Raw genomic sequence first — 19,652 nt, 5'->3', positions numbered from 1 at the left:
CCACTTGCAAGAGAAAACAAAATAGAAATTGAAAGGCCGAGAGCATAGCTAGGAGATGAGAGAGCTGGTGAGGAAAAGTGTGTTGAAGGGTATACTCGAGGCTTGCACGCCTGGGATGGCGGGCTTGTGGCTCGGGGAGAGTGAGGGGTAAACTGAAACCAGCGTGCTCTCCGCAGGGAGCCCAAACCCCCGTGTGCGCATGGTTCCTCTGCTCCATGCAGGAGACCCAAACAGGTGACTTTTTTTTTTTTCCCTAGGTTAATTATAAACTCTTAAACGTGGAGAGAGCACTTCTTGGAGTGTTTGCTTGGTGCTATTTGTCTGCTGCTATCTGATCAACTTTCGCTGAATAGCAGCGGTGGGGCTGTGGAGTCCCTATGGTTGACTGGCTGGGCTCATCTGTCAGAAGCGATGCGCTCAGGAGCGTTCTCGCTCCGCTTAAATGCCACTCGTCACTGTTGCTGTCAGGGGAGGTTTTTAAAAAGCTTTAGCTCTGATTTTGGTTTTTTTTCCACATCCCTCCCCCCCCCCACTCTCCCTCTTACCTCCTTGGATTTGAACAAGGTGCGCTGACTTTGTTCATCCAGCGAAGTGTTGTACTCTGGGGAAGGAAAACCTGATTAGCATTGACTTGGCTTTGTTTCTGAGGAAGAGCAGCCTTGCTAATGACTTGTCTCAAAACAGAGGGAGACTTATTAATGCTCAATTAAAATATATTGGTGATGATGAACCTCGCCCATCTTAAGCTTGCAAACAAGAAGTAGGGTTTGGCATGGTTTCCTTAAAAAAGAAGGAAAAATAAAAAGCTCTCAGTGTGCAAATAGAAGCAGCACTTCGTCGTCACTGGTGATTGCAGTTCAGATTTTAGTGCTGTTGCTGGGTTGGTCACAAGGCAGGCATACCAACTCGTGGAAAAACTTAGTATAGACTAGCTTTTGGGTTTAAAAATTGACCTTATTTAAGGGTGGGAAGTAATTCCCCCATTTTAAAATCAAGTTTTAAAATGAAGAGCAGGGAGTACTCTCGCATTCCAAGCCCATTTCCTTGCGGTGCTTTTAGCAGCCACCCCAGGATGCTGGCAGATGCCGAGCTCTGCTGTCTTCGCACACTGGCTGTGCGGTGAATTCCGCCCTGGGAATGCATTCCCAGCCTGGGAATGGGCTGTTGCACAAGCCCCAGCGCAGGCTGTGTGGTCAGGGCGGCGAGCTCGCACCATCACCCACGGCCCTGGGGCACCCATGCCTTCGAGTGTGGTGCCAAACACCACGGTCAGATGGGTTCCTCCCAAATGGGTCAGATCTGCTTGAGAAAAGCTGAGAGAGGGGAGAAGGGTGTTAAAGTGAATCACGGCCCTGAGAGGCTGGAGGTGGAACCTGTTTCAACCACTTTTTCAGCTTAATCTATCCCAGCATTTGATCTGGGTCAGCTGTAAGAACAATTAAACTCTTGGTTGGCAGAGCACTGGACTTGATGACCCTAGAGATCTGTTCCTGTGCTCCTTTATGAGTAGGAGATGTGAAAAGGAGAGAGACTTTGCGTGGTTATTAATAGGATGATGAGGTGCTGATGAACAAGAACCCTTTGAATGTCATTGTGTCTTCCCGCGTCACCTCCACATGTGTTGTGTACAAACGTCTGCGGGGAAGCACGCACAAAATTGGGTGTGAAGGAGAGTATCTGCAAGTTTGTCTGGTTTTGTCCAAGTTTCCTGTGTCTTGGTAGGGGAGATGAGAGCAATAGTGATTCCCTTTGGGGACTCTGGGTTCCTCTGCAGTTTGGCTGAGTGATGATGCAGAGTTTGGAGTGCTTGCTAAAGTCAAATTAAATCAGTGCCAAAAGAATAAACACATCTTGTTCAAACACTGATAAGAAATATGTGCCATGACTTTTGATTATATCCGTCATCCTTCCCAAATATCTTCCTGCTCTTTGTGGGAGACAAATTAAAGAATCTCTTTCCGTTAAGATTTTTATCATAGTTTTGGGAGGGGTGGGGGGAAACTAGTTTTGTACTAAAAGAACTTGTGCACTGCTTTATGGGTTTTTGGCAGGATTCCTTTGCACTGAAAATTAAGCTATATACACGTGGCTACAAATATCTTTGAGGGTTAGGGTAGCCTCTTCAGAAGGGTGCATTTTTGGTTTCATTTTTCTTTTTCCTCTTAGCTTTTAAATAATAATTCAGATATGTGTGTTTGAGCTGTAGTGCCCTGGGCATGAGTCCTTTCTTTGCAGGAGCAGGCATGTGGGGCTCTGGGGTGGCCTGGAACGATGTCCTGAGGGAGCTGGACCTCCTCAGTGAGAGAAACATTTCTTGCACCTATCTGGGATATTGGTTGAGCAAGCCTTAGTTTAAGGTTAAAGAATCTGGGGGTTGAGATGTAGCTGCTATTTTGAGCATCAGCTTCATGGGTGTGCAGCAAAAGTGTGTCCAGGGCTTATCATCCTTACTGTCAGCTTGGATTTGGCTGAGAACTACCAGAGGACAAAGCCATGGCTTTCTTTGGCTGATTTTGCCACATGGCATAGTCAGCATGACTGCATTTGACAAAGGCTCTTTCCCTCTTGCTGCCCCTTCTCTGTGGCCCTCAGCCAAACCTGGGATGAAGGAAGTGATCTCTGAAGGATGCTGCCTGGTCACTGCCCAGGAGAGCAGCCCACCTGCTCCCTTCCTTCCATCTGGAGGTACCAAGAAGAAAGGATTATCTGTGCAGTACCCACTGAACCTCACATCTTGACCTACCCCAAGACAGAAGCACTTGGATAGATGCTGTATAAAGCCTAATTTATTTCTCAAGGAAGAAGGTTTTGGCTAAACCTGACCCTCTCTCCTGGTTTCCTGTTTGTGATGGTATCTTGGAGTTCTGCTGGCTTTGAGCAGGCAAACAATTCTCAATCCCCGGGGAAAGAAACCTCTCCCTGAGCTGTGCAGGATTCAGATGTGTGTTCCATGCCTTCCAGTGGCCTCTCTTTATTTAAATGGTATCAATACCCCACATATTTGGGCACAGTCTGTCATTAGGAGCGAGAAATAGGGAGATGCACTGGTGATTGTGTTCCTTGATGGTATCCCTGCAATTCCAGCTACGCTTCTTATGCATTCATCCTTCCATTTTGCTGTAATTGCACTTAGGAGATTAAAGTTTTTGTGATGTGATGTCATGTGTGCAGGCTTGAGAGGCATGTGTCTTATCTTTGGGCCACGGAGGTCTTCTGCAAGGTTGTAGATGCCCTATATAACCAGGTTCCTTTTTCTCCAAGATGTTTTCAAACTGCATTCCAGTTGCGAAGGTTTAATCTGAGGTAGAAAAGCCTAAGGTCAGATGGGCGTTTATCTTTTGTTTGGAGAGAATAAGTGGAGATATTACTGCTCTGTTTGGGTTTGCTGGTGAAGAGGGTGAAGTAGACCAGAGAGATGGGTAGTGGGAAGCTGAAACCTTCCTCTTGCCCTGCGCTTCCATCTCCCTCCTGGCTGAAACGAGGATTGTGCTGCAGGATAAGCACAGGGAAAGGCAAGAGTTGAGCATGCTTCCAGTAAAGATCCAGCTCCTCACTGGAGCAGGTTTGTCATGCCATGGATGGCCTTTTGTTCTATTGTAGAGTACCAAAAGCTTTTTGTGGTAGTACAGGTAGTGACCCCCGTGTTGAGCAGTGAATTGGGAATTTCACCTGGAGAAATCATCTCCTTGTTTAGGTGGAGGTATGAGACCTCAGCAGTCTAAGGCTATGGGTATAGCCCAGAAACAAGTGATTGTAACCTGCATGTGGGTGGAAAGAATGAAATGTGTGCTTTACTACACAAAAATGAAACCTGATGACCCTCAACCATCTGCTCTGCTTTAACTGTGCAGTACTTGTGCAGAAATCAGGGCAGTTTGGCTGTGTTGGTACTGCTCAGTTACGTACTGGGGTTTGTGCAGTCATGTAATTGCACTTGACATCAGATTGGAAATTGCAGCTCCATTTCACAGTTTCCCATGGTCAAAAGGAAGGTTAGTAAGCAGTATGAAATCAGGGACAGATGATCTTCTCAGTTTCTTGTTTCATTTGAAAAAAAAAAACAAAAAAACATTTTCTAGTATGAAAATGTAGTTTTTCAGTGTGAGAGATGGAAAAAGAGCTGCCATTGCAGTGTGGGTCAGGATGTTTTACATCTTGAAGTGGTTGCAACTGTTGATCCATTTTGTTTGCTGTAAGTTGGCCTTGGTTGAGACAGGATGAAATTATCTATCTATCTATCTATCTCTCTCTCTCTCTCTCTCTCTCTCTCTCTCTCTCTCTCTCTCTCTCTCTCTCTCTCTATCTCTATCTATCTATCTATCTATCTATCTATCTCCATAGTGTGGTAATGATTTTTCCTTGGGGACTAGAACTGCTGTTTTGCAGTTATTTTTACTGCAAAAAAAACCCTGTTATTTTTATTGGTCTGATGGTTTGAATCTTCGACACTATCTCCAACACCTGATTTTTCTGATTTCTTCCAAGATGAGCCCAGTTATGCTGTTGCCTAGCTCCCTCAGGAGCTATTTTCCTTTCTTTTTACTTTTTTTTTTTTTTTTAAATAATGGTCTAATGGCTTTAAGTCAAATGAAATTGCTTTCTTTTTTTCTCCCTGGGCATAGAGAAACGACAGAAAGGAACTTTTTGTACCTTGTGTTTCAGCCCATCTGGTGGCAACCTTCTGGTCTGCATTTGCCAAGTTATGCCTGGTGGAAGGGTTTATTTCCAGTTGCAGCTCTGTTTACTGTGAGACAAAAGCTTCAGTAGTTCTGAAGTAGAAGAAGACATGGCATCTGCAGCAGGAAAGCTGTGGATGTGGGATGTGAGAGGGTGTAAACCATTTGCTTTGCACTTTTTCCTCTGGAAGACATTAGTTATAACTAGTGGAGAAACTACTTATTTCATTATCGTGAAGGGCTGAATAAAAGCGGGTGTTGCCTGGCTCAAGGCAAATTTTAAATTCTATTTACAAAATGTTCCCACTGAAAAAAAAAATCTGGAAACGCTTCAGAAAGGAGCTCTTGCACCGATGGATTTGTGCTAGACATTGTTAAACCCTGTTATTTTTCTGGCACTGCCTCCAACGCCTCTTGAGAATGTGCAGAGTAGGCAATAAAATGAATGCAACTCTTTTAAAACAAGGTTGCATAAATCATCAGAAAGGAGAGGAGCTTCTTGTACTCTTAACAGCAACGCTCACTCCATCCTCTCCAGCAGAGAAGTGAGCTCAAGCTCTTTATGCCACTTGGCCTGGATTAGTGTTAAGTCACTTTTGGTATCAAGTAGAATTAAGAGGAAAATAATTTCTCTCCAAGGGTGTTAAGGTTCAACTTTTTTTCCCCCTTGCACGCGTTTTCTAGATTCTCTGCTGTCTCAGTGCCATGATCCTTGCAGTCCTTTGTCAGCTATCCAAGGCCATGATCTTTAGAGTGACACACGAGCTCAGCCATGGTCAGGCATGTGGGTGGGTCTCTCCAAGTGAATAAACTTGCTGTTCTTAAAAATTTCTCTGTTTTGTTTTGGCTTCTTCAGTTACAGTAGTAAATGATTTCTGATAAATCTTCCAGTCTTCAGTCTCCCAGAGCTTCCCATCAGAACTTCTCTGTGCTGGGAGAAGAGGCTGTAATTGTTGGATGGGTTAAGGAGCTGCTTTTCAGTAGGAGCAGACCATGGCGTAAAGCTTTTTGTATAGCAGCCCAAAACATACAAGGCTTTGCAAGCAATGATTTGGCTGGGAGCTACTGACAAGAAAGGTTCACCCCTACATTTCTCTGCACTATTTCTAATAAACACACTGGGTCCTGGGGAAGAATCTCAGCTCTCTTCTAAAGGAAGAGCCTATGAGAGGCTTTCCAAGGTTAGCTTAGCTGCTTCAGCAAGGAACAAATAGAGCAGGATGATGTTTAAGGGGATAGAGGTTTTACTTCTGCGATGCTACTAATATAAGGAGCAAACCCAGTAAGAAACAACTGTTCAGGAGGTCTCAGATAAGACGCACGAAAGCTACAGTTCCTTGGCATTGGCGGAGTAAACTTGGATACTCTTGGTGAACTTGAATCTAAATTTGATGATTTTATTTGAAGTTACTGACCATTGTTATCAGCTCCAAGCAACAAAAACATGGGAGATGAGTGGGGGGAGCTTTTTGGTGGGTGCCTTTTTGGGTTTTTTTTTGGTTCTGATTGGGTTTTGTTTTTTAATTTGTGCTAGGTTTGAGTCAACTGGGAGTTGATCCAAGAATACTCAATGATATCTTGTATTTTTGCAAATCCCCTGCCACTGCTGTTTCACCTGGGGTCTTAGTGGAACAACTAAAGGAGCAGTGTTTTAACCAGGATGTGTGTGTTGGTATCTTGAATGGATGGCTCGAGGTGTGATGTATTTCTGGGCTTGTGCTCAGTCATCCGCTCTCTTTGGAAGTGGACCCAGGTGGCAAGGCTGAGCATGCTTGAAAATTAGTGCATTGATTTGAGCCCAGCAGCCTCTTGGGATTGATTCCAGAGTTTGGATCCGGATTAAACCTCCCCCCAAGGACTTTGGGAAGTGGTATACAAGGGGACTCGGTGAAATTTGAGATGAGTCCAACTTCCTCAAGATGGCAAGAAGATGAATGTTTTTACCAAGGGCAAGAGAGTGGGAGGAAACGCCCAGTTCAGGGAGGGAAGGGGAAATATTTTATGGTGGTGTAGTGTCTGGGAATGAAAGGGATGGATTGTGTCTCAGCAGATATGAATCTTTCAGTTTTAATCCACATCTAGGAAGTAAATACAAAGAATCTTGCCGACTTTGGGGAGAGGGGAGGAGGTGCCAGGCTTTTCGGCTGTGCTGCTGAGGCAGAAATCCCTGCGCTGCAGAGCCATGGTCCAGCTGTGTAAGGGGATGATGCACAGGGCTGGAGTGTGCCACCTCGGGAGCAAAGGGGAACAGAACATTAGGAATTGGTGGATTCCAGCAGAAGTGTTGAGTCAGCAACTGGATCTCTCTGCTGTATGGGAAATGACTGAAAAGTGTGTTTAATCATTTTGCGTCTTTGTTCTGGCATTTTTACAATGTCACGGTGTTTGTGGAAATCAGAGAAGTCTTTTTTGGAAGAGTGATGGCTCAAAAAAAAAAATTCTGCTTTGTAAAATTTGGATTCTACAGATTTAAGTTATGTCTCTGAGATTCTCAGTATCCTCTGCAAGACTCTACGGTGATTTCTCACTGCTGCAGTTTTACTCTGCGTTTCATCCATAGTCTAAGAACTGGCTCCCTCAGGAGTGTTGGTGGTGACTGACTGGAACTAAATAGTTGAGTAAATCTCCCTCCACCTTCTTTTCAGCAGCAGCAAAGTGTGCAAGAAGTTTTTTAAAAGGAAACCAGAACATACACTGGCTATGTGTCGCCAGTACTTTGGAAATGGGAAACTGCTGCTTGATACTAAGGTGGGAAAGCTGTTGAGATGAGCCTTAATCAGTCCACTGTGTTTTGTGTCTGAAAGGAATTGTGAATGTTCAAGGTGGAGGGGTAGGGAGTTTAATGTGGTATCAGATGGAAATTAGTAGGTATATTGTTACTCAAAAATCTGGAAGAGCACCTTTCTGTCTGCACAGGGAAAGGTCTGTGCAGCTGAAAACCTCAAATGTAAATCTCTGAAGCTGTGCCTTGCATAAGTGACCATGGCACCATGTGTCCTGGTGTTTGCTGAAGTCAGTAGTTTTGGACAGGGAGGGAGGTACTGAAAACTGGGTTTAGGTTTGCTGTTAGACATTGGAGGCCCCATGCCAGATAGCCTATTGGATGGAAATCCTGCATGTGCAGAATATGTGTCAAGGTGATTTAAATAGTTGGGGAGAATATTCTTGGTGTTTGTAAAGCTGATGGAGTGGAGTCACTGTGGAATAAGCAGTGCCTTTGCATGCATGTTGTGCCTGTGTACACTCACACCCCCTCTCTCAAAAACCAGCTTTTGGGTCTGCTGTATGCACAGCCTGGCATCTTTGGAAAGCACCATCTAAAGTTCCTGCTCACCTCTGAGTAAGCTGCAGTAGTGATGTGAAGCTGTTTCTGATGTGACCTACAGAGGCAGGATGGATGGGGGAGGGGGTTCTCCTGGGTGTGTGTATCCTGTGGGACTGAACCCCAGCAGATCCTTGGGTGCAGGCAATGCCAGCTTGGTGCAGGCCAGGAGCTGCTTTCATGTAAAAAATAGTGTTGGAAGGCAAAGCCCTGCCTCCTTTTGTTCTCTGCAGCTGGGATCTAGCCAGAATTTGGCATCCAGTCATCTTGACTCCCCCCTCAATCTTGAAAGCTTTTCAGTCTGCTAGTTGGTGTTCAGGCTTTTGGGAGTACCATCCAGGAGTTTTCTTGCTTGATTTGCACAGCAGAAATGGCCAAATACATCAGAAAATCCAATAGATCTTCCTTTTAATCTATAAGAAATCTGATGCTGCTCTGTAACCCTTTTCCCCTGCTTGCTCTAACTTGTTTTAATTTGCCCTTTGCCCTCCTATAACTCTTCTTTATGAATTCTTATATTCCATAGTTGCACCATGCTTCAAAGAGTGGGCGTGGGGGGTTTATGTGTGTGGCTTTTTTTTTCCTTTTTCTTTTTCTCTTTTTTTTTTTTTGTGTGTGTGTTTAACTGCTTGACTTATTTAACTTGCAGATGATCTGAATTTCTTGTTCTGACTAAAATGCTACCTAGCTGGAGTACTTTACTTTTGTGTCTAAAAGATGATGCATTCAGATTTTATTGAGCATAATGATGAATTTGGGAGCTAACTTCAATTCCTGGTCCTATTCTGACCCTGGTTATTCACTGTCCTTGTGCCCTTTGGCCATACTTTGGTGGTTGCTGTGCCTGCAGCCTTTCACTATGGATGACACACAGATATCCTGTCCAGCCTAAGCTGCCCTCTCAACACAATAAAATGCTGCATGTCTGAAATGACTGGTAACATCAATGGTTACCATCCAGTAAAGAGCTCAAGAAATGAGGCAGCTTTAGTCAACTACTGGAGTTTTCCTCTCCAGCCCCTGCTTCTCCCCACCTTCCCATTTTTATTTTAGTTGGATCCTCTTAACATTTAAAGTTCTATTTTTATTTTTTTATCCACCTTTTTAACATTGTTGTACAAACTCAGCACACAGGATTTCTGGGCAGCTGACTGAGCTGGGATCTTACAGCTGTTTTCAGCTGCTGAAACCAGGCAAAAAAAGCCTCACCGAGATCTTGCAGTTTTTGTCTGTTTTTTCTGATGCAGGTCTTTGTCTTCAGTTATGTTTGCATCTCCTGGGAGTGTGAGGGGGTGCTTTTCCTATTTGTCTGTACTTTATGGCTCTTCAGATCTTTGTTGATGTTGTGTTGTCCAGCTGGTAATAGGAGAACAAAGGAAACTCTTGGCCTCTTTCAGTTTTAGGAAGCCGAGTGTTTGGGTTATTAGTCAATTTCTTTTAAGATCATGGAGTTCTAATATCTTGTGATTTCAGGCATTTCATAGAGATGATATTGTATGATTTCCTTTTTTTTTTTTTTTTTTTACTGTCTTTCTCTCTTTTTTGTTTATATGTTTTCAAATTACATGTCAAATAAATTGTTGAGCACAAGCTCAGGGTCAAGAAATGACTGTGGAGGTGGATCTTGGACTTTCCTGTTCTAAACTGTCTGTATTTTCAAAATAACTAAGCATGGCTGAGATACTCTAAGGAAAGTGTTTTATGTTTATGAAAGCTTTATAGTCTAAAATCCCTTAAATGGTCTGACTTTCAGAAACACTGTTTTTTTTATGCAAGTAGAACTTTTTTTAAGAGCCTAATTTAGAATTTTTTTTTTTTTTTAGAGCCTAAAATGCTGCTCTAGGGAAGTCCAGGGATATTATTTTTATATGCACTGGAAAATATTTAGAAGCACTTACACAGTGTAGGGTGTCCAGCCTTAATATTTGTGTGAAGTGGGATGCACTGTCATTCTAATAATCCTCGAATTAGACAAGGTCTTTTACATGAACCTGTGGCAGGTGGTAGGAGTCAGGAATTACAGGCATTCCTGCTTTGGGCTGTGCTTGTTTTAAAAGACACCCTGCTTCTGGCTGAAAAACACTTCTTGCTGAGTTAAATGAATTAACCAAGGGGCAAAACTCAAAAGTTCAGCTAAAAAAGAAAACTATTACAGCTGGGGGGAACAAGACCACTCCAAAGCTTACAGCCCTTGTGGGTAGACAGAAACTCACCCTCACATTGCTTTTCCTTAATTGTCTCATTCTCTGAGCCCACAAATACCTGCATATGTGGACTTTAACTTGAACATTAAGTTCTGCTGTGTTCAACAGGACTGTTTCTCAGTGAAATGTGATCTGCAGCCTTACAGGGTATGGCTGTTAAAACTGTGCTGCTTCCATGAACCTAAAGGGTGTAGATGTGGCACGGTGTGCGCTCTGGAATAGCTCATCCCAGTGAAAATGGCACAGACTCTTCTCCCTCCCCCCAGTATACAAGCCAGATTGTTTTTCAAGTGTGATTCTGTGTGTGTTTGCAAATTACTGATGTGCATCGATTTCTCCTGTTCTGCTTCTGTGGCGTGTTGTTCACCAAAGGGGGCCGTAGGGCTGTTTGGGATGGCTGGGACGGAAGGGATGCTCTGTTAAAGTGGGCAGAGCAGTCAAGTTTTTAAGCTTGAAACGTAGTGGTATGATTTGAGTTGGTCATTTAATGGTGGGGTTTTTTTTGAGAGGGAGAGAGTAGTTATGGGGGTTGGTTTTGTTTTGTTTTTTCTCCTCCCCAGCTGGTTGAAATTGAGTGTTTTCCTTAGGCTTTCCTTATGTACTTAAGTGATGTTGGAAGCTGTCCAGGCAACTGCTGGGGTTATCTAACTACTTAACATGAAATACCTGTGCAGGACAATTGTGTGTGTCACTCATGGGGTTTTGGTTTTTATTCTTGGAAGAAGAATGGGTTTTTTTTCTTTATTAGTCTTGAATATAGTTCCTTAAAATTACTGTGGTTGTACATACTGCACAGCCCTGTAGATCTCAAACAGATCCCCTTTTCAATAATACAGGAGAAAATGTGCAGGAATGTTTGTGCTCCCTGCTTACAGGTGGGACTGAGCTGAGCAGAGGCTGTTTGGTTGTGCAGCAGGGCTAATATCCAGGACAGGAGTTGACTGATTCCAGGGCTTCTTTTAGTCCTATGCCCTCCATTGCGCTGGGAGCCTATTATACCACTGGGATGGGAAATAGCCTCCTCTCTTCCTGGAAAAAGCAATGACCCAACAGTTGGATTGCTCAAATCAGATAGGTTTCCAGGCACTATACTAGAACAAATCAATCTTGGTAACTGTTGATATCTTTGGTTCAACCGAAGTTATTTGTTCCCTCGCTTTTCACATTGAGTGTACAGTGCACATTATCATTTTATCTGAGGGTTTCCAAGTGCTTGGTGTATTCAGCTGCACAGTAGCTCTGGGGAAAAACCTCTGCGAAATAGAGCCACAGGATTTGTTTCCATTTTAGAACTGGAGGGAGTGTGGCCAAGCTGGTGTTGAAATTACTGTGCTCATCTTCCCCTCACGGCTTGGAGGGGACCAGAGGAGTGTCCAAACTGAGTTTGTTCCTCATGAAGAAATTTTTCAGTCTCTTTCTCCTTCTTTTTTTTTTTTTTTTTTTGTTTGATTTGTTTTTTTGGTTGGTTTTTTTGTTTGTTTGTTTGAGGCTTTTTATATGAGAAAACAGACTAGAGAGGCAAATCAAATCACAGCTTTCATTGCGATGAGTGAGCTATGTCTGCTTCTGCCCTGATCTTAGCTGAGGGCCATGGGTGGAGCCTTTTATTTCTTGGCACTGCTCTCTCATGGCACAAGCAGAGCGCTGACATGGGGTATTGTATCAGCTGCCTTCTGAGCAGCTGGCAGTCAGCAATATCTTGGTTAATAATTGTGATAGAAGCACTTCTGTTGAGCTTAAGGGACTTATTTCCACCTACTAAAATCCTTTGTTAGGAAGGTTTGAAAACTTAGGTGGATTTAAATCATTCTGGATACATTCAAGGTGTCTGTCATCTGATTTGGACAGGCATCAAGCACTCTGGGAAACATTTATCTTGTTGCTTTTATGATAGCTGTTCCCTAACAGGAATCTGAATATTTCTGTGGGCCAGCACTGAAATATTGCTGTAAGTTGCTTACTAGTCCTCCAAGTGTTAGCCCTAGTGCATCACTGTGGTGCAGCTAAGGACAAAGCACAGAATTTCCAAAGTGCTGTGCAAATCTTCTTGTTGCTAATAACCATTATAGTTTATTGGTTTCATCATTTCATATCTTTGGAGAATAAGCACCGGGTGTTTTGCAAGGCTTTTGAGTAGTTGGACACTGCTCTTGGGCTGTGTAGATCCAGTGGTGAAAATTAAAATGCAGTCAGTAGGTGTGCATGGTAAAGATGCTCGTTCTTTTGGAGTTAGGGAGAAGGGTTTCGATGGGGGTGGAGGCATCTAGGTGTTCTACACCTGAAGATGGTAACTTCTTGTCTATTTTCTCAAGTAGAGAAACTCTCAAAACGCTCTGAAATGTTGGTAGCTGGGTAGTTAATAGCTGGAGCTGTGTATTTTAGGGGATTTTTGGTGTGGAAGTCCCCTTGAGAGCTTTTCATGACTTGCATTAGTTACTTCCTTTCAAACGGAGGGTCTTTTTGCAGATCTTTCTATAACCTATTAACACAATGGGCTTAAATCCGGAGAGCTAGGGGTGGGTTTTTGCTGCAAGGCAGGGTGAGAAGGGCCCAATTTTGGGTGGGCTGGGGCGTCTTCCCCGCGCTCCAGCTCTGCCGTGCTGGAGCATTTGCATTGCCCTCTGGTGGCAAGTGCCCCGGAGCCGCTGGCTACCGGCTCTGCTGTGCCTTGTTCCCCGTGTTCCCGGGGGAGATGCACCCTCCCGGCAGCAAACCGTGCTTTTAAACCATCTTCCGTTTTCAGTCTGGTTTTAATTCAGCAACCCCTCCAGTAAAACCGTGTTTCTCCTAATCCAGAAGCATGAGTTAGCATGAAAACCTGAAAGTGAAGCTGATGGGATGTAGGAAGTGAAACTGATAGTTCAAGATGCATTATTGAAATGATGTTCTGAAATACATAGTCTAAGATCTAATTGTAGCTCTCTAATTATTTGCAGTTAAACTTGCCTGAAGGTTTTTGTAATGCTTCAGTGATACTAATAGTTTCAGAAGCTTGGTGGAGGGAACAAAATAGCAAACAAAGGCTCTGAAAATTAGATTATCTGTTCTTTCAGCTTTGCATGCAATTCATTTCTTTCCACCAAATAGCTTTCTCTTTATATGAGGAGTCGGTGGTCGGGCGACATTCTGCAGTCATTTAAAATGACCCCACAGCAAAATATGAGCATGTGTTAAATTCTGGGCTCCCAACCTGCCAAGAATTAATTTCTGGATTAAATGCTGTTGTGTTCCTTTCTGTGAATGGTGAAAGGAAGCAGTGTGTGTGCAAACACACGCCCTGCAGCCCCCTCCTGAGGGGCAATACCTTGCAGACAGTCTGCAGCCTCTTTGTTCTCGCCATCCCCAGCGCTGCTGGGGCCAAGGGGGTGAATTCCTGCGTGTGCCTTCCCCGGGCCTGCTGCCCCTCTAATTGTCCTGTTGTCAAAAGGCGTGTGCCTCCCCAAGTCTTATCTGATTCCTCCAAAACCGTGCAAGCAGCTCAGATGTTGACCCCTTGAGCGCAAACAACTCCGCGCCTGCCTCGGGGCATAGCTTCGAGACGGGGCTTAGTGCTCGTGTGTGCAAACCCGGTGGCTTTGTCACCGCGATGGAGCACCTGCGTGGGGAGGGAACCCAGGGGCCGGGGAAGGTGAAAGGCTGGTGGGACTCGAAGCAGCAGAAGGGGAGTCCAACAGCTGCTTGTGTCAGCATGAGGATAAGTGCAAGGAGATTAATAGTTATTTAAGGAGCAAATGGGGACACGGCATTCGGCTGTGGCATGTGAGTGTATAAATGCAGTGGAATGGCTGCTCCGCTGGTAACATTTAGACAGATGGTCCCTGGACTGAAAGGAATGAAAAGGATCTTGGAATATCTTAAGGATATCTTACATTTTAATGGAACACTTATTTTATTATTTTTGGTTAATTGGCTCCCAGGCAGCACCTTCAGCATTTCCAGGCTGTGCTGTCTTGTTAACACTGACTGCTTGTTTGGCCATCTTTCCCCATTAGCTTAAATGGCCCGGGATTAGAGGAGTAGTTTTTAAGTGAAAGCTGAAACACTATTGTTTTGCTGTCTGTATGTCTGAGCTGGTGTAGGAGACTGCTTTCATCACAGCTGTCTTCTCATCATTTACTGGTTAGGGAGTGTGTCTGATGTTAATCTCTATGAGGAGTGAAACAATTGAGTGATATTCTAAATTTTTGAGAAATCTTCGGGTCTTACTAGGTTAATCTGGGGCGGGAGGGTTTTTTTTTGATGAAATGCAAAATTATTGAGCAGGTAAGAGACTCTTCCTGGTGCAGTATGTCAGAATTCTGGCTCTTTCCATATGGAATTAGCCTCAAGGGAAGACATGTACCAAAAGTCCGTTAAATAGGTCTTGATTGAGTGAATAGCCTGCAGGAGATGAGACATAACTGTCATCTGTGTTGCCAAAGCTGCAATCTCCTTTTGGAAGAGAAGAACCAGTCTGGATCGCTCTCTCCCCCATCAACTATTGAGCTTTGAGTCCAATCACAGATACAAGCTCTCCCATCTAACAGGGGTGCTGGGCACTTAAACATCCACACTGCTCCGGAGGGGGAAACTGAGGCAGGGAGGGCAAATGACTAACCTGAGTCACTGGTTCACCCAGGATTAGGACTCAATATGTAATTGCTTTTATTACTCTGCTGCCTGCAGGCCTCAGACAAAGGAGGCCCATTAAGTGCAGGGCTTTTTTCGTGGTGAGGAGCAATCCCTGCCCTGCAGACCTTGCTGCCTGCAGTAGGGTGAGGGTGGAGGGGGAGGAGAGGTGCCTTGCCCAAGGACACAGCAAGTCGCTGACAGCGCAAGGGAGGGAACCAGCTCTCCCTTCTCTCTGCAGCCTATCCCAGCTGCCAAAATGAAGTTCTCTGTGCTGTTCCCCCCTGCCCAGACCTTCACAGCACAGCTCCTAGTAGCAAGTTGATCCATCTCTGGAAGGGTCCACTTGCCTCACTGGAGATCCCAGAGCACCAGCCTCACCTTGAGTGTTTAATGAAAACCCCAGAAAATACTAACCTCTTCTAGTGAAACAGAAACCTAAGGAGGAACTGTGGTGGGTAGTTTTAACTTCTCTGCTTCCATTCTGGAAGCTGAGAGTGTGAAGTCTTTGGGTATATGGAAGTCACTTCATCCTTGCAAAGGGACCATCTTGTTTCCCTCTGTGTCTGAAATGACTGGTAAAGCTGGGTGTTAAATGGCTTGTCCAAAGTTCCCAGGTGAGCTCAGCAGCTAGGTTGTGCCCTTCCCTTTCAGGTCTTTGGAGGAGTGATGTGCTACTCAAAGGGCTCCTGGGATTTCCACTATTGAGAAAGCTTTTTATTATGGATCTTGTGGTTGGTGTTCTCACTCTGGGAACAGTGGCTGATAAGAAGAGGAATAACTGTTGGAAAAATGAGGGCAGCTGTGAGCAGACTGGCTGAGATACTGACAGATAGGTGGGCTTGGTGGCTCTGGGTGGGATTGGAGCTATACGATGTTGAGGGACATGAGCTGTTTGGAGCCTTGGATGAGAGGAAGAGCTTGAGTCCCTTCTGCTGTGTCAACAGCTAACAGCAGAACCAGGTGCCTTTATTGCTTCATGTTCCTGGCTGAGCCCAGAGCTATTGGGAATGGGTAGCACAAATCTTTGGATGCTGCTTGCCCTGAGCTGGGCACAGTTTAGTACCCTTTGGACATACACAAGGATGGGGCTGTGCACCCAGTTTACCTGACTGAATCCCACTTGCCTGCTGCCCTGTCACTCTGGCCAGTGCCACGTCTTTCAGAGGATTAAAAACGTGTGGCAGTTGTGTAACTCTTTCTCCAGAATACTTTCTCAGCTTCCAAGTGATAGTAGTTCAGGATTTTAAAATCAGATACACTTGTCTTGGTGGATTTTCCTCAAGCAGAACTTGTCCCCTGCTTTTTTGAACTTAGGCTTTTAGTATTGTGACATTTTGTGGCAAAAAAAAATCCATGTTTATTTGTGGGTTTTGTGAAGAATCACTCTTTGTGTGTTTAAGCCAAAATTCTGCTCAAGCTGTTTGCTTGTTCCCCAACTCCTCTTTAAGAGAACATGAAAATTAATTTTGTATTTGCTCTTTTTCCATGTCATCTAGGAATTCATCCCCTTTTATCATACTGAATTCCACCTTTCTCTTCACAGTTTTTTTCCAGGCTAAAAAGTTGTCATCTACTGCTATGTTACAGGATGGCATTAAAAGGACTTGCTTACTCTTGTCGCCTTCCTCTAAAGTGTTCCCCTCTCATCTCTTTGAGGTGGGAGACCATGTCTACGCATTGAATTTAGGGTATTAGATGTGTTTTTTCTGTTAACCTCTCCTTAATCTAACCTTTGCCTTTTCTTTATTCTCAGAGGTTTTTGGTTTTGATGTCTTCAATTGTTTCATATATTGTTTGTACTTGAAGGCTACTTATGTGCTAAGTAACTACTACTAGTTAAGTGCAGTTAACTACACTTAAATGTACAACTGATACTTCTTAAGCATGAGAAGAAGCCTTCCATGCTGTCACTTCCCAGTCTACTTGATGAGAACTTTAATTCTCTACCACCGTGTGTGACTGGTCACTGGGAGTTGAATGCATGGTGCAGATAGGCTCGTGGCTCCTAACCATTTTGCCAGTGAGTCACATTTCAGCACAGTTACTACCTGGGTTAGAGGAGCTAATGTCACCCCGTGTAGCGGGATCAGATCCATTGCCTTTGAGAAGAGCATGAGACTGTTGAAGATGGTGTAGCCTTGTACAGGTTAGAGCCAGTTGCACTGTAATGAACCTGCTGATTTTTATCAGCTTACAGCAGTACCTCTGAAAAGGTCTGACTGGGTGTTGCTAGGCATAGTGAGCCTGTCTCCTTGGGATGGCTTTCTGCCCTGCAAATCACCTCCTGGTGATGCACAGGCTCTTCTCCCAGCTCTGCTGTTGATCCACCGTGTGTCTGTGAGAAGCTGTACTCCTTTCTGTTTTAGTCACCAATGTAAAGAGGGGGATATCCTTTGCATATCTCCCTCCTGGTGTGACATGTACGGTGGTGCTGAGATGATGCTGTGCATCCTCTGTGGTGGAGGCCATGCTGTGTCTGGCCAGCCTGTGCTGGTGCTTCTCCTCTAACATTCCTGTGCATCTCTCCTTGCCTGCAGCCGCAGTACACGAACCTGGGGCTCCTGAACAGCATGGACCAGCAGATCCAGAATGGCTCTTCCTCCACCAGCCCTTACAACACGGAGCACGCGCAGAACAGCGTCACGGCCCCCTCGCCCTACGCCCAGCCCAGCTCCACTTTTGATGCCCTCTCTCCCTCCCCAGCCATCCCTTCCAACACAGACTACCCAGGACCTCACAGCTTCGATGTATCATTTCAACAGTCCAGCACAGCAAAGTCAGCAACATGGACGGTAAGGACACGGCTCCTTTTGCTCCTTCGCTGGCTTTGGTCCCCCTGCCCCTAGTGACATTATTCATGTGATACATACCCAGGCTTGTGCAAGAACAAAGTGATCTGAGTCCTCTGCAGAGCGTGATGTGTCACACAGAAGGGAGAGATTTATCTTGGTTGCTCTGAGAGGGTGTGGTGGGAATTTAACCCTCCGTAATATCACTAAATCCCAGGGGACTAAAAATGCCTTGCAAAAAACCAATCACCTAAAGACCGTGCATGATGAAAGAGTGGCCCTCCTTTTGGGCCTAACAGGAGCACTGGAGTAAAACCTGAGGTAGGCATTAGCATTGCCTCAGTGCTTGCCTTGGCTTTCTTCAACATCCATGGGTTTGTATGAGGTTTGGCATGCAGGGCCGGGCCAGCAGGGTAAGACCCACCCTGCTCAGACCCATGGAGTGTGAGGCTGTCATTTTCTCTGTGTCCTTTTCCCCTTGCAGCTGGTATGGGAACCCCAGTGTGTCACCAGCTCGGGTCAGCCCTGTGTGTTGTTTGGGGTTTTGTTGAAGGGGGTGGGGTTGTTCTGTTATGGGGCTTTGTTGTTGGTTTGTTGTTTTGGTTTTTTTATTTAACACTTTGCTGACAGAACACTACTTTTCTTACCAAAAAAATGCAGAAGCTTGAAACCTGAAGCTCAGCTCTTGATTTTTGGTGGTGCTGGCTTGATTGTTCTCAGGACACAGCACTGCTGGAGCTGTAAGTCCAGCTGTTGTGGTTGAGGGCTCTAGAGTAGAGATGTTTACAATGCAGAATATTGCTATCTTAAAGATGTTCAATATTTGCCTTCCTCTCCTGCAGGCACTTGGAGTAGGTGCAGTGAATAATATCCTGCCCCACACTACCTGAATAAAAGCAAGGACTTAATTTTTGAAATTTTTTTTAAGCAAAAAAAGATTGACGTTTTACCAAAAGCTAAGAGCATTAAAATAGTGTGGGGTTTTTAATTTTTCTTCTTAATTTGAGGAACTACTTTGATCTCAGATACAATCTAGCTGCAGATGCAACTGAAAAACAAACTCCAAGCTACTGCTGCCAGCAAAGCAGCAGAGCCCTTGTGCTCTCCTCTGGAAAAAGATGCCATATAACAACAGATCACTGTAAGGTTACATCCCTTGTATTTTAAAAGTCTTTTCTGGTAAAATTTGTCTAGAACTGACATTAATAACTTCTTTCAGAAAATCATGTTAAATGGGGTTAAAATGTGATAGGTTCAGTCACAACCAAATTTTCATTTCTTTATGCATAAAAGGGTGAGGTATTTTTAAGTGAGACTGAAATTGCATTTTTTACTCATCAGCCTGGGGAGTGATGATCTGCTGTAGTTTACACATGTTTTCATGTCCTTGTTTCTCCAATTACACTACACACTATATTTATTTTCAATTCCCTTTAGGTAAGGAAACTGTTGGTCAGTTTTGCTTCGCGTTTTCTCAGGGCAAGAAAATGCTGGCTTGGATTTTTGCAAGCTGTTCTGGAGAGGGTCCTTTGAAGGAGATATGAAAAGATGTTCTCTTTTGATACGTATGGTACAAAGAATTATCTAACGCAGCTGCAAGGAGCCAGAGTGTTTGATGCTGTCCTTTCAACTACGAAAAGCAGTCTTTTGAAATGAGGTTTGAACGTATGTAGTAGGCTGTTCCAGCAGAGATGAAGGCAGGAGAGCTCCTAGCAAGCTTAAATGAGATGTTTCACCTCATTGATAGTGGCTTTTTGGGGTAGAAGTAAGGGCTGAATTTTAATGTGGATCTAGGTAGTGGTCAAAGCTCAGATTACATGCTGACTTTGAAAAAAGAAATAAAATTACTATTTGGTGACTACAGTCATCAGATGTGTGCAGCCTGGGGAAAGGCATGTTTAGCCTTCCCTTCTTTTCCTTTGCCCTGATGTGGACCTGCAGATGAAGGTGTATTCCCCATATACGTTGCAGTCTGGTCAGGTCTAAGTCCATGTATTTTACTGAAGGAATGGGCTCTTAAACAGCTCTCTGATCAGGGAGGAGGGAGCAT

At 44.4% G+C, this 19,652-nt stretch overlaps 1 protein-coding gene across 8 annotated transcripts in view; it reads left to right on the top strand.

Moving 5' to 3' along the window:
- Positions 1-19,652, top strand: part of TP63 (tumor protein p63) — a 153,142-nt gene that overhangs the window by 85,536 nt on the left and 47,954 nt on the right. For all 8 annotated transcript variants that reach the window (XM_069024084.1, XM_069024078.1, XM_069024077.1 and 5 more), the window contains one exon: positions 17,351-17,605. In XM_069024084.1, coding sequence (XP_068880185.1) covers positions 17,351-17,605 — 255 coding nt within the window. The remainder of the gene's footprint in view (positions 1-17,350; positions 17,606-19,652) is intronic.

The sequence above is a fragment of the Aphelocoma coerulescens genome, chromosome 9 (genome assembly GCF_041296385.1).
Source record: "Aphelocoma coerulescens isolate FSJ_1873_10779 chromosome 9, UR_Acoe_1.0, whole genome shotgun sequence".
NCBI lineage: Eukaryota > Metazoa > Chordata > Aves > Passeriformes > Corvidae > Aphelocoma > Aphelocoma coerulescens.
The sequence above is the reverse complement of the archived record's forward strand: the minus strand, read 5'-3'. Positions and strand labels throughout refer to the sequence as shown.